Source organism: Limanda limanda, chromosome 8 (genome assembly GCF_963576545.1).
Source record: "Limanda limanda chromosome 8, fLimLim1.1, whole genome shotgun sequence".
Classification (NCBI taxonomy): Eukaryota; Metazoa; Chordata; class Actinopteri; order Pleuronectiformes; family Pleuronectidae; genus Limanda; species Limanda limanda.
The window spans coordinates 19,012,623-19,027,749 of NC_083643.1; the positions used below are offsets into that span (position 1 = coordinate 19,012,623).

At 43.0% G+C, this 15,127-nt stretch overlaps 2 protein-coding genes across 3 annotated transcripts in view; one reads left to right on the top strand and one right to left on the bottom strand.

Moving 5' to 3' along the window:
• Nucleotides 1-2,207: 2,207 nt before the first annotated feature.
• LOC133008784 (ETS domain-containing protein Elk-3-like) lies at nt 2,208-13,087 on the top strand. Its single transcript, XM_061076092.1, has 5 exons — nt 2,208-2,515; nt 6,399-6,607; nt 6,988-7,779; nt 10,817-10,939; nt 12,247-13,087. The coding sequence occupies exons 2-5, from the start codon at nt 6,401-6,403 to the stop codon at nt 12,343-12,345; spliced, it is 1,221 nt and encodes a 406-aa protein (XP_060932075.1). The 5' UTR covers nt 2,208-2,515; nt 6,399-6,400; the 3' UTR covers nt 12,346-13,087.
• Nucleotides 13,088-13,539: 452 nt separating this feature from the next.
• Nucleotides 13,540-15,127, bottom strand: part of LOC133009467 (cyclin-dependent kinase 17-like) — a 29,851-nt gene continuing 28,263 nt past the window's right edge. For both annotated transcript variants that reach the window (XM_061076975.1, XM_061076974.1), the window contains one exon: nt 13,540-14,830. In XM_061076975.1, coding sequence (XP_060932958.1) covers nt 14,793-14,830 — 38 coding nt within the window. In that variant the 3' untranslated portion in view covers nt 13,540-14,792. The remainder of the gene's footprint in view (nt 14,831-15,127) is intronic.

Here is a 15,127-nt window from a genome sequence, read left to right on the forward strand (position 1 = left end):
TGCTGTTGGTTTGATGTTATTATTTGTCTGCCCAGGGACAACAGATGCAAATAATCTAAATACACAATAGGTCAATTTAAACAAAATGAGGAGTAGCAGAAGAGTTGTGATTGTCTGCAGCAGGTGTGCTGGCTCTAAGAAACAAGCAATGAAGACTTAAACTCGTAAAGTGCTGCAAACACAAATAATTTAATACTGTGGCAGGTACGTGCTCTTCCTTATTAGCTTAGTTATAAACCTGTGGTCCTCTCAGTGTCGTCTTGTTAAAAGAATGTAAACGGATACCTCTTGGCAGTTCTGACTCTATGTTGTGTTTTGATTTTTGCGTTGTGTGTGCATTTCATTTGTTTGATGATTTGTATCCGAGTGTTGGTGTTTTTATATTAAAGAGAGAATTCACTTCCAAATCCTGGATTCCACGATTGTGTCTGTGAATTTAAGGGGACGGAACTTATGAAGCAGCACTGGTGAGAGGGATTGCATATTTTGATGTGAAGTTCAAATATCAAGACATGCTCCAGAATTGCTTACTACACCTTTACAGATCTCACTTGTGCGACCGACAGCGTTACCTTGAATTAAACCTTTAGCTAATCTCAAAAGACTCTTTTAGACTACAGATTAAATAGGCTTTTTCTATCATCACAGACTAAATGCTGTTTCATAACAAAACCAAGTCAGTTAGTCTGCAAAATATTTGAACAAACAAATATTTGCTCTACAGACTTGCAGCTACAGTGGAATCAGGTTCATTGCCTCACTTCCACACAGGGATGCACATCTTAAAAGACATGAATTGGTGTCCTACAGCATTATTGGTGTGGTATCACCCCTACTAAGAAACTGTGTTCTGCCTCAACAAACGATTTGAGGAATCAAAGACCATAAATAGGACCATAAAAGCGGATATTCACTGAATTAAATATGAGGGGGAGATGAAATATTACTTTAAAATCTGTCTGCCTTAATGTAACCGTCTATTGGACCAGGTCTAGGGCTCACGCTTTGTTTTTGCGATATCCCCAGTTCAATGCCAGCTGAAGACTTCTGTTGCATGTTATCTCCCTTTGCTCGTCCAGCCGGTCCCTGAAATCCAATAAAGGCAAAAATGCTCCAAAATAAAAAATATAATCACATTCAAAATCTTACTGCAGATGTCCAGTTTTTGGAAGCCTAATCAGAGTAATCAGTGTGTCTGGCCTGCATAGAAGCAATAAATCAAATATTAAATCAAGATGTTTGGTATTTTGTGCAAAAAGGTTTATCATCAGTCTTTGTCAATATTGAGAAACATGTTCAAAATACCTCAACAAAATAAATCAAATCACAGCAGAGGGTTTTTTTTCAAATAAACCCTGTATACTTATTATTTTTCAATAAAACATAAAAGCAAAGTACAAAAAGTAGTGTTCATTTTTTTTATACTATTATTATTGGATCAAAAACCTGTCAAGGGCTTAAACTTCCTTTCGCCCAATACACACTGGGATTGGCTCCAGCCCTCCTGACACTCAGAGGACAGGCAGTAGAGATAATGGATGGATAGATGGACTGACATTACAGTATAAGTGACATTATATCAGGTCGCTAAATAGGGATGTAAGTCAATTTTTTGCACAAATATTCGTACAAATCCTTTGCCTTATGCAATATATTGTCGTCTATATAGCATATATATACGTTAGATCGATTGTTATTAATTTTATTGAAAGGTCTATTTATTGTGTAGCGTTAATTCCCCCAAACCCCTGGCAAACTGTAGTTTCCTATCCTCATGAATAAATGACAATTAAAGACATCTTTTCCACTTCTGCCAAGGAGGTTATCTTTTAACTCTTGTTGGTTTGTTATAGTTTTTGTTTGTCTGTGTCAAGTTGGTTGATTGGTATTTAAAGGATCCATATCAATGAATCTGTTAAATTTGGACTTTGAAAGCTTGGTTGTATTTAAGGGGACTGTTGGGCCTCAACGGCGGTATGAGCTCTACTGAGGGCCATCCTAGTTTTAAACTGAGTAATCCTGATGCTCGTTTGGTGCAGTAACACACTATAACGCAGTAATAAAGGTGTAATAGACCCCAAAACCCCACGACTAGGCTCTCGGCCTGTGACTGGGAAGTAAACGAGGCGTACGTGAAGGCAGCGCGCTCGCCTGCGGACCGATGGTGATGATGTCAGTTTATGGGCAGTCGGAGTTTCTGTATCACCATGTGTGCGGATCCTGTGTGAGCAGGCCCACTGCTGGCGCACGGTCAGCGGGCAGGCACGGGAGGAGAGGAGGGGAGGAAAAGTGTGTTTACACAGACGGCAAACTGCCTGGGGAATCGTAGGGGAGAGGAAGTGAGCCGGCTCTGTGTCTGCCTGCTCCAACTTCCTGCTCAGAAAGAGAAAAAGCCCAGGATCCTATTTCAGCGCAGCACAACTGTGAGGAGCAGAAGTGAAGCATGGAAAAACAAGGGATCACCCAGGGCTCACCGTAACGCTTCTCGGGGGAAAAACACACCGTCACAGACCAGGTAAAAGGAACTCTTTCTATGTGATGAGCTGCGCTTTGGTGCCTTATTGCTGGATGTAAACTGTGAAATAACGCGATCGTGTTTGGGGTTGTTTTTTTTTTTTAAATCCTTGAGCCATCTCGACTGTACATGTTTAGCTGGTGTTAAGCTACTCGGATCGCCTGGGTGCGTTTTTTAACTTTTACGCACGGTTTGTGTTCGTCTTCCGGTCCGAGCAACATCTTGAAAACGAGTCTGTGTGGAGCAGCGATCCAGACCGCCGAGCTGTGCGTAAAGAGCCGCCGCAACTTTCAGCTCCCGGATACGAGTGTTGAAACCTCCCCGCACAAAAAACACAAGCAAACAAACAAAAGACGCAACGCGATGCAAAGACAACACAAAGCCTCGGAGTCTATCGTCGAGGCTTCATTATTGAATGTGCCCATGTTGAGTTTTCCACCGTCTGCGAACAGGAAGAGAGCAGATTTAGTCATGGCTAAGTAATGTCTGCACACACCATCTAATCTCATTAGGAGTTTCCGCTCAGGCAACACAGTGGACGGCTTTGTGCGCACGGCGAGGCTCGTCAGCCGGAGCATCCGCAGCAGGGCTCCTCGTCCCCGGGCAGAACACCAACACTGTCCCGGAGATGTTCCTAGCAGGAGTTTAACCAGGATCTGTGGAGGAAGACTGCAGGTATAACTGGGGCTGTCTCTGTTTCCATTATGATCCATCATCAGTCTCAGAGGCTAAGCACCACCTCAACATTCACAAGTTCAGTTTCGCAATAAATTTGGCTTAAAAATGGATGAGGCCAGAGATGTTGCATGTCTTGGGAGTCCAGTGATAAAGTAGTGTATTGTTATTTTGCATGAACATGACCACACACTGATCACTCATAACATTCTAAGAAGTTCAGATGATTAATGACATCTCAGAAATGACTCAAAGAGCAAACTTTCTGGAGGTCTTGTCAACTAACTTTGGTGAAAGTTTGACCAATTTTGAAATATAGATATGCTGTTATTTTTTAGATTTGGGCAGTATAGTGTTCAGCTGGAGCTGGGAAATGATTTCAAAACAATATAAGACAAATTTCTCTGTGACTTTTAATAAGGAAGATAGGACCAAAGTTACTGAGGACTCCCCCAAAAAGTTCCAACCTCCCATATCTCCTTTAATTATGATCCAAGACGCATAAAACATTGGTTCCATTGGTTTCTCAGCGTCATTTCAACTTATCTGATTAGGATCTGTGTTGTTGCAAAACAAAATGTGATGATCTGACACGGTGTGACCTGTGTTGGGCCACTCACTCTTATATCCACATAGGGTGTCAGCTGTGAGGTTGTTATCACCTTGTTTCCTTACATCTCATGCTGGTCTCTCTCTCTCTGAGGTACTTCTGACTGCAGGGTGTTTCAGAGTTCCACTGTGCTATTTGCAGCATCTTGCAAAGGTGAATGTTTATAAGTCCTTCAGGCCTAATTGCAGACCTGTCAGCTGATTGGCCCTGTGTTGGCGAGCTTGACTTTTGGGTTTAAAGGGTTGAAAAGCCAAAGTGTGGTTACAGGGTGGAGCTGCGAAAAGGGGACAATGATTGGATCTTTTGACCCCTCTTCCTCCGGGGTTTAGTGGGAAGTGTGGCAGGACTGGGGAAACGATCCCCTGCTGTGGGATCCCCTCTGCTCACCATTTGTCCTTGGAAGTAGAATAGGAGGAAGTCCTGACTCTGACAGGTTTGTAGTTTCACATGGCAGATAAAAAACTCAGGGGATAGCGTGTGTCGGAAGTGAGTTCAGCCGTCCCTCCCTCTCTCTCTCTCCTGTCTGGACAGAGATACCGTATGAAGGGGTTGAATGGACAGTTTGTTATCATTGTTTATTTGAGAATCAGAAACTAATCACTCTGCACATCCACAGATTAGACCGAAGAGTACACAAGATGACAAAGAGGTCCGATTCATCAATATGAAGCACTGTGTGGAGGGGGACAATTTCCAATACTGTCGCCAAAACCATACCACAAATATTTTTATGTGAATATTAAAATTGACAAAAATATGTGTGATACAAAAAATACAACCATATTTTTTATATCTGTAAAGTAATTAAACATGTTCATATGTATACAATTAAAAAAGACAATATGTTGATATTTGTAAGGTGGAAAAGACAACAATATGTTTATATAACATCAAAAATACAATATATTTATATTGTGAAATAAAAAAACTACATGTTTATATGTGGAGAAAAAAACTATAGGTTTGCTTCCTTTTTTATTTAACTAAAGAAGCAAGATGTCTGACATAAAGAACTTAAGATCAATTCAAGTCAGTCTAAAATTTGCTAAACTATCAAATGAAACAGTTAATATCAGATAAAGGTACCAGTAGAAGTTAAGTCTATTAATCCCACTAATCAGATCTAACTATAATTATGGTCCAATCCCTTCGATAGCTCATTTGTTAGCTATTGTCTTTTAGTGCAAATTGGTCTCGAAGGAGAAATGTTTTAACCCTATTTCCACAAACTGAATCTGATCAACCTTTGACTCATCAGTTTGTATCCACCCATGGGCAAAGCAGGTTTTTTGCCCATTTGTGTATGTGTGTGCGTTCAAAAGAACTCAACAATGCCTGGATACGTTTGCACCTAACTCGGTGGGAATAGTACTTTGAACATAATCTCCAGATGATTAACTTTTGTAGCTGATTGGTCAAGGTTAAAGCTCAAGAGAAATAAATTCTGACTTTACAATTATTCCCCATCATATGTTATCACACAGTCAGAGAATATTGCCATAGAGCGTAGCAATACATTTACTTTTTTGCGAACATATAAGACATAATCTATAGCTTAAAGCCTTTTTCATTATATGGTGTAAATGCTTTCATAAGGATCTCATTATGAATTGGCATTATTAGAATTCAAAAAAGGCTGAATGGGTTATATACAGTGCACACGCAGGGTATGCATCACCCGTGCTTTTCATTACAGGGTTGAAGTTTGCAGCCAACCAGTTTTCATCTCTCTGCGGTTCTCAAATGTCTTGGCTCAAATTGCTTGTTTTGTCTGATCCAAAGTCCAAAAGTCAAACATATGAAATTGGCATCTTAGCTCAATAAATGACTTACTGACCAATTGGCTTAATAACATTTAGCCGGTCGATCTGACTTTTGACGTATCGATTAATCCGCCGACCGTTTCAGCACTTTGTGGCGCTGCAGTCTGCGGTGGCGGAAACAGCCCCTCCTCTCTTAAACAAAATTATTAATATGTGAGCTGCTAGCAGGCAGACAGGAGCTCCGAGGCTGCACATTCCTCTATTAAAGGAATAACCCACCCTGGGCCAGTCATACTTCCTGTGGAGAGAGGGCCAGGTTGAACCGCAGCATATTTCTGGCTTGAGCTGTTGTTCCTCCTTATATGTGTGTGTTTTTTTTCTCTCTTCTGCCCGCTGCTGCTACATTACACTGCAGTCTTCAACACACACTGTTCTATTCATCAGCGCTCTGCTCTTTCTTACACCACATGTTAGAGCTTAAACAGGCTTGTCCCTCTTCAGCCACTCGCATAATTTAGTCTGTGCGGAGAATCAGGTAAAGAGGCATTTAATTAAGAGGAAACATCAGCTCCTCTTGCTCTAAACTAACTCCTCACACAGGCGATGTGTTTGAGGAGTGAACAGTTAATTGACTGAATTATTAAACATAGATAATAACTGGCATAGGCGATTGGAAAGAGCTGCTTTCCTCTTGTTCTTGAATGCTTGAACTAGTATTACACAGGAAGTTTGGGTGTTTTTGTCAGAAAACTACCTTCAAAAAAACAGTGAGAGCTTTCATGTTGCATATTCTGTGCCTGAGTCCAACTGCTCACACTGATCTGTCTTCCTGAAGGTATGGACAGTGCCATCACCCTGTGGCAGTTCCTGCTGCAGCTGCTGCTGGACCAGAGCCACAAGCACCTGATATGTTGGACGTCCACGGACGGCGAGTTCAAGCTCCTCAAGTCGGAGGAAGTGGCCAAGCTCTGGGGCCTGCGCAAGAACAAGACCAACATGAATTACGACAAGCTGAGCCGAGCCCTGCGCTACTACTACGACAAGGTGAGATACGCTGAACGCTGATCAGGAACAGGAAGTAGAACCGTGTGGTCGTACAACAAATCATGTCACAGCAGCTTTTAGAGCTGGTGGGACCTGAAGGCAGCCTGCGAAATGCTGTAGAACAACAACAGATCCGTTGTTATGCTTCTCTTGAAACCACAGTCTACCCGATAGACACGTCCACTTCCTCTTTCTCATCAAACGCACAATAGAGCCATAACACACCGGAACACACACAAACTGTTTCAGTGAGGCAGTTTACCTTCTCTGGACTGAAACGTTGATAATCAATATGCGTTTAATATCTTAATGTCATCATGTTTTGCATAACTGTATATTGTTTTTAACGTCCCTTTATCACTGATGTGTTTGTTTCACAGAACATCATAAAGAAGGTGATTGGCCAGAAGTTTGTGTATAAGTTTGTGTCCTTCCCTGAGATCCTGAAGATGGACCCGCAGGCGGTGGAGATGGGCCTGGCGTCGGGAAGGTTTCCCCTCCAGGAAGGAGAGGCCCCTGAGCTGGAGGTAGAGGAGGAGGAGGAGGAGGAGGAAGCGGAGGAGGAGGTGCACAGGAGGGCCCTGGCTGCCCTCGGGGTGCAGCAGTGTCGCAACGACTACCTCCACTCGGGTCTCTACTCCTCCTTCAGCATCAGCTCGCTGCAGAACCAGAGCGAGCTGCTGCGCGCCCTGCGGGAGCGGCAGGACGAGTCGCGCTCGGTCATTCGCTTCGGCGCCAACGAGAGGAGCTCCCCTCCCTCGGCCAAGCCCGAGTCCTACATCTCCCCGAGGCCGTCCAGGCTCCACTCCCACTCCCACTCCCCGCCCTCCCCACACCCCCAGCCGGGCCGAAGCTGGAGTCCCGCTGTCAAAGAGTTAGAGGAGGAGGACTCTGACCAGAGCGCCCAGCCCCTCAACCTGTCCTCCGGGCACCGGGAGCGAGCCCTGCAGCCTCCGGAGAAGAGGAGCAGCAGCAGCAGCAGCAGTGGTAGAAGTAGTTCTGTTAGTCACAGACACCAAGGAGATGGACTCCCACCAAAAAGCAAAAAGCCCAAAGCTCTGGAGATCTCCGCCGCGTCCCTGCTGCTGGCCGGGAGCGACATCGGCTCCATCGCCCTCAACAGCCCGGCACTCCCGTCCGGGTCCCTCACTCCGGCCTTCTTCACTGCACAGGTGAGATGATTCTCCTCAGTGATGGTTTTAGTTCAGGCAGAACAGATCCAGTTTTGGTATTGAGTGCAGATGGTAACACGATTCACTATCGGATCGACGTCACAGTTCTGGTCCGGATTCGAAAGCCTGATGATTTGAGGAATTGTAAATATGTAATAATGCAGTTTTAAGCACATGGCCTAAATGGCTCAGCACAAATGGATTAAATACTACATCACTTCACAGACATAAGTAGTTATTAAACAGTCCTGATTCTCTTCTTACTGTGGAACTCATGACATCTACTACTACTGTAGAACCTTAAGAATACTACTACTACTGCTTATAATGATCACAATCATGGTATCAGCAGATATCCAGATTCAGGTTGGTGCAAAAGAAAGTGCATCTCTAATTATTACTCGTCTAAAATTCCCTTTTGGCAGCTTGTTGGACGCAGGTATGACAGGATTGATTCTTTCTTTTCTAGAAACATGATTCAGATCATTTACTGACTCCACATTTTCACTGTATTAGTCATCTTGAGAATGACCAGCAGTTCAAAGTGTTTCCCAACACATGTTTCCCAACATACTTGACCATTCAAATGTTTTAGAAAACCTCCACTATTCCAGGAATCAATAACCCTCAACCGAAACTGAAAAAATCGTGCAAATGAAACTTTCAGAGATTAAGAAACTGGTTAACTTGCAGCCTCTCTGTTGTTGTAAATGTAGAAGCAATTTTTGGCTGGTTACATCCAAGACTGTGTTGGAACAAACTGTTACGACTCCCTCTGATGGATCATTAGGGCAGTACTGTGCTGCAGGAAGTAGTTCTGTATATTACTGGCAGAACAAGCGGGGGGAAGAAATGGAACCACGACTGACTGGTTGGTCAGTGGTTCATCCTACACAGCATAATGATCCAAAACACTGGATGAACAGAACCAGACGGAGGCTTCACATGATGGAGGAGCAGCCCAGTCTCCAGGATCAAACCCTAAAGCAAACTGAAAGGGAAACCTGTTAATGGGAACTTCTGCTGCAGAGTTGGGACGAACTGTCTCAACATTATTCGATTTCCACGGTTGAATGAACATTATGAGTGTGTTCAGCTGCACGATGAGGGAGAAATCAGATTCGATTTAGGATTTAAGATTCCCTGATTCTTTTTTTCTGTTTTAAATCTTGTTTATTTGTCCTGTTTTTTTTAAAATCAGCGTAGACTGAGACATGTTAAATTCACAGATGAAATTAAATCGGTGACTTATGGCACCGTGGACCTGCTCACACCTGAGATAACCCTGATCTCTCTCTGCTCATGTTCATCCCCCCCCCCCCATTGCTCCCCAGGGACACATTAATACAACTTCTCTCCTTTCTGCTCTCAATAACTTAAGGCATACTAGAGATGATGTCTCTGTGCCGGCCACAGCAGAGGTAGTTAGTCCGATAATAATCAAATCTTACAAAGAAAGAGCATAATTTACTGATGTTATCTGTTTCCATCCCCTCTGTGCAGTGGTCTGGTTGGTGATGTGGGGGGGGGGGCATGACGTCAGTGTCCTTTAGTTCTGAGACACAGCGACAAACATCCGGCACAAACCCGGCGCGTGATGCTGGAATAAAAAAAAATCACTTGAGTCATGAGAAGTTGAAGAATCAGAAAGGGGAAGGTAACAAAAAGGTGAAGTGGTATGTAAGGCTTAAATATGTTCAGGCTTTTTATGAAGGCATTTAACGTTGTTTGAACAAATTCAGTAAATTTTGATTCATTTATATGAATTTAATGTGTAACTGTTCCTTTTTATTTTTGGGGATTATTGCCAGAATGTGCTGCTAATAGAAGTTCTGGTAGAAATATGTCTGAGTAGTGCAGCTGATTCAGTGTGTTAGCAATCAGTGTCTTTAGCTGTATAGTCATAAACATCTGACCACTAATAGAAGATGGATTGAAGATTACAGTCCAGAAAGTTTGAGCTAAATTCAACCCACTTCAGACATTTTGATCTCTCATTACTCAACTTGTATATTTAATGATCTATTTCAATTTAATATAATAAGAAGAACTAGCTCTCAGTAGACAACATGCCTCCGCCAAGGTCGAATACTCCAACACATGATCGTCTAGGAGGAGTTGGTGAAAGTTGAAATTATTTATTTATCATAAAAACTGGATCTGCCCGTTAATCTGCAACCCACCAAAATATAATTGGTTCTCCTGAGAACCAGGCTCCACCCCTCTACCATGTTTGGTGATAATCAGTTCAGTGAAAAGAGCCAACAAAAGGAAACTGTCCCTCCTCGGTGAAGGTATAATAATAATAATAATAATAATAACAATGTGTTTACATTGAAGGTGCGTCAGGGAAAATAGAGCCTCCCACATCAGAGGTTTGTCCACAAACTCACAAACTTGCTTTTACACATCTGTTTATTGGGCAGCGCAGAAAAGTGAGATCAGAAGAAAACAAGCGATTTACAGAAATCTTCCCTGAGCTCGACCTATGAGAGCCGGGAAGAGGCCCTAAGTGATGCCATATGCTCCAATAATTCCATTAATAATGGGAGCGGGGCCGGTCCCTCCGCAACACTGGCTCACTTCTGAGGTGACACGGGGGGAAAGTCGGGGGGGAGGGGGAGAGAAGACCAGGGGAGAGAGGGAGAAATTGATTTCACATGTTTTCTCTCTCGACTTGGCGTTCCCAGCGCTCGAGGACCCCTCTCCCCCTCTCCACCTCGCCGATCAACAACAACCCCCACTGTCCACCGTGCCTCCCCACCTCACCCCTGTATTCTGGAAGAAAAAAAAAAAAAAAGAAAAAACCCGCACAGACTTCCTTCCTGCTCAGCCAGTTTGTTTTTCCGAACGCCAATACACGTCCATTTACTATTCCAGCATGTTTCGCATTACCCGAGGCCCTCAGAGAAATGCTCCGCAACCAGTGGGTCTCTGTTTGTCTTTAGAGAAAAATGTTGTCTCCACTGTTTTTTTTCCTCATTTACAAGAAACCTCCCTCACTCTCCTCCTCCTGTGCCCCCCCCCCCCCCCGCAGACTCCCTCCGGTTTGTTATTGGCTCACAGTCCGCTGTTGTCGGGCATCCACTTCTGGAGCAGCCTGAGCCCGGTCGCCCCACTCAGCCCGGCCCGGCTGCAGGGCCACAGCTCGCTGTTCCAGGTAACAAACAAACACACACTCGCACTTTTAAATAATTTATTTTAATCCACCAATCATATTCGTGCAAAAAGGATTCAAACATTACTCAGAGGTTAAATACAGCTTAGTGACTCATGGGTACAAGAAACATCTCCTACACCAAACAGCAAGACTACCTGTAGCAGCTGATACAGAGCAGAACTTTGCTAGTTGTTTAGATTGTCTCTTACTAAGTCCTGCCAGTCGTAGTCCACTGACCCAAAGCTTATGGACATGCCCCAGACTTCCAAATATCAATACTACCAGTTTACATGTATAGCCTAGGTCTCTCATTTTAGCAACAATGGGCTGGTATTTGGTCAACTTGTCAAGGAAGGCTATGTTCATATAGAGGTCATAGACACAGGCTACCCGAAGGACTACTACCTCCCTTTTAACCTTGTCCAAGAAAACAAAATTACACACGCACACACGCTGACAGGTGTTGGCATGAAGTGACGGGAACGCAGGAGGTGAGAACAGAGGATGTGCCGATAGGATAATTGTTTACTGGAAGCCAAGCAGGAAGTTGTGAGACTTTGCAGGTGAAATTAAAATCCCTGGTTCTTCCCAGCAGTTGTTAAATCACGTCAATAACGATTATGACAGATTCAAATAAACCAATGTAAACACACACAACTGGTTTATCTATTATTACAGGTAATAAAAGGATTGGCACCAGTTTTTATAGCCTGGACAGATATTGAACAATTAATTTTCTTTTATCCAACAGGAAATAATCATGAAGCCTCTATATTGTCCTTTAAAATGAGGAGTCTGGGTCTCCACCTTCAAATTAACTTGACAAAGAGACTTTATTTAACAAGACGTTTTTTGAGATCTGCCAAAATAGCAGCGGTGGTGAACCTAGTTGTGCGTTAGTGAGCAGGTCCAGCAGAGGTGTCCTGTTTCAGCGCTTGTGAGCTGGAGAGGAAATCCTGTGAATACTTCCTGTTTGAGCCCAGGGGAGCCGGTTTGAACAGGGCGGACTGGTTTGAGAGCTGCTCCTCATTTGAGAAACGTACATGCATGCATGCACCACACCACACCCCCCTACACACACACACACTATACCGGATTCTTTGTTCACAAACACTGTTGACTGTTTCGTCTGTTGTGGAGGTGCAGGGGACAGAGACTAAAAAGGAAGAGGTACAATGAAAAGAAAAAGAAAAAAAAAACAGGAAGCCAGAGCGGTGACAATGCTGCAGTTCCTCAGCGGAAAGCAGCTTTCATAGAGCGTCCGTCCCCGCCTCGCTAACTCTCGGGCCCTTTCTCTTCCTCCACAGTTCCCCAGCCTAATCAACGGACACATGCCTGTCCCCCTGCCAAACCTGGAAGGAACACCCTCCTCCCTGCTCCTGTCCCCCTCCAGCCACAAATCCTGATCCAGGGTCTGCGAAGAAAAAAAAACCTCCCATCTTCATCCATCTCTGGTTGAAGGTTCTATCCTCCTCCTCCTCCTCCTCCTCATCAGTAGCAGCAGCCATCTCTTCCCCCATCTTGTCAAATATTTTGCTTCAGTAAAGTCCTGTGACAGCATGTGACCTCACCTTTTTGTTTTGCACTTGAGTTGCTTCGGATTACAGTGGTTGAAAGCACTTGGTAAAAAAAAGAAAAGCCATACGCCGGGATGTCTGTGAGGCGTCGGGCTCTTTGTGATAAAGTACAGCACATTTCCACTTGACCCTGTTCAACACAGACAGTAGTGACGTGTAGCTAGCTGAGGGAAAGGCTAGTCGTCCACTCATTCTGCGCAGAGAGCTCAGTTGTTTTTTAGTCTTGTAAGAAAAAAAGAAAAAAGATTAAAAAAAAATATTTTTTTCCCTTAATTGTTCATCAGTGTGAAACAGGTCGTTTCACATTGTGTGGTATTGTATGTAATGTATGCACTATGCTTCTCCGATAGTACCGGCTGTGCCTTGTTGTCCTATTTTTTCCTCTTTATTTCAAACAAATCTTTTAATGAAGACGAGATTTCAAATCAATGAAAAAAAGCCTCTGTAACGCTTGTAATGTTCTTTTTTTTATAATGGACTTGGTATATAGTATGTATTCTGTATATTTTTTGTATTGTGAAGAACGTCATGTCGTTTTCAATAAACCAAGCATTGAATGCTGAAATACGGACGACTTAAGGTTTTACTGAAGCTACAAGTGAAGGTAAAAATCCAACGTGGATGTTCATGTGGATTCTGTTTAAACTTCAGATAAAATTGTCTTGATCTCATAACCCCTTATTCAGGGTTTCTGCAGGGTCTTATAGGTGTTAAATTTAACGGTGTAAATTTTACTATTACAGACTAGGTCTTAAATATGTTCAGGTAAGTCCTAATTACGTTAATGTTTAATGCTACTGCTAAATTTGGCTTTTTTAAGAGACTGTTTTGGCAGGATGTGAGTTTTGTAATGTCTCAGTGTGATGTAGTTCTTACAGATAGTAGCACGCTGTAAGAAAACTGAAAAGCTGAGTGAACAATAGATACCTGCTGTATCTACCTGGAGTTATGAGAGTTAACATAGATCTTTAATGTCATTTATTATGGTGTCAGGGAAAGAAAATCAAAACCAATACCCATGAATTCTGTTTAAACATTAGATTTAATATTCTTTACTCTGGAAAAAAAAAAAGCTCAAATATGGGAGTTCATCTGCAGCAGGTAACAATGATCGACAAATAAAGTTAAAGAATATCATACAAAACATCTCCTGTAACACTGTTAAATAGATTTGACTTTAGTTTCTTATTCACTGGGGGGGGGGGCAGGACTACAGCTATGCTCCCTGAACGTGTGCTTCCTCCTACGACAGAACAGACATGCAACACAACGATAGAGGCAATCCAGAGAAATAAAAGGTAGCCATTTGAGGCATTCTTCTTTTTACAGTTGATGGAGATGGGAATGGCAGAAAGGAGGAGAACACATCTGTAAAGGCCGCATCACGGATTCCGACGCCGGAAATTCACTTTGCGCTTTCTCCTCTTTGAGCGGAGGAGAAAATGTGTCCGACTTGAGGCGAGGAAGAACGAGGATGAGGGAGGTTGTTCACGAGTTTGCTTGTTTAGGAGGCGGATCTAATCCTTTAATGCCCTTGTTAATAAGTCTACGCTGCCAGTTTCCCTCCTGCATTTGTTCATTGGTCACAACAGAGACCACAGCATCCTGGAATGACTCTTTGCCAGTATCTGACAAAACAAAATCTCTTTTTTCTTATTTTTTTTTCCACAGAGCTTGGCAGCATTTCTCTCGGATTAGCCTCCAGTTAGGATGAAATGATCAGTTATTAAATCAGAGCTGGCCTCAGAAACCTTCAGAGCAAATGGTCTCGAATTCTGTGTGCAGCGCGGTAGCAACAGAATCAAACCAACAGAGACGTCCCTCTGCTGAGCTGCACACATCCACTCACACCGAGGAGGAGCTTTGAGGTGGAGGAGTCTTTATGTATGAAAATGGAAATGAAAAAAAAATAAACAACTGAAAATACCACCACTTCAAAAAAAAAAGGAAATCTATATACATTGCATGTTCTCATTAAAGTGACTGAGTCCATTAGAATTCTAGACAGTAGTTGGATTTAGCAGCAAATTCTCTTCTCAATAAATATAGATGTACAGTATATAAACGTCTCTTCTAGAGGGGAAGGGATGGGGGGGGGGGTCGCACTGTGGACGAGATTCCCAGGTAAGTTTGAGGGGGAGTGATGAGGATGATGAAGGTACTGCTCCACGCCAACATCCATCTCAGATCTCTGATCCATTGGCGAGACTGTACAGCTTGGAGATCCTTCCCAAATGGTCAAATGGTCAAAAAACTAAAAAGAGCGTCCAGAGAGTCTAGAACAGCATACTTTGTCTTCTGCTCTTTCCGTTGCCTGAAGGAGAGAAAAAACATCAATGGAATCATAAATTACAGATTTTATAACGTTTACAGAAAGGGTTTTTCATAATGAGACACTTCCATCAGTGTTGGTGAGTGGGCTCAAGTAAAAAAACGAAATTAGTATCTGTGCGTCGGTTTCCACTGAGTCTTAGAATGTCTCTTAAACTATGTTGGTCTTAACTATGTTAACGTTCACTTAACGCTACATTCAAATTAGTTTTGGCAGGATGCATGTTTTGAATGTCTCTGTGTGTTGTAATTCTTACAGTTATTATCATGCTGTGATAAA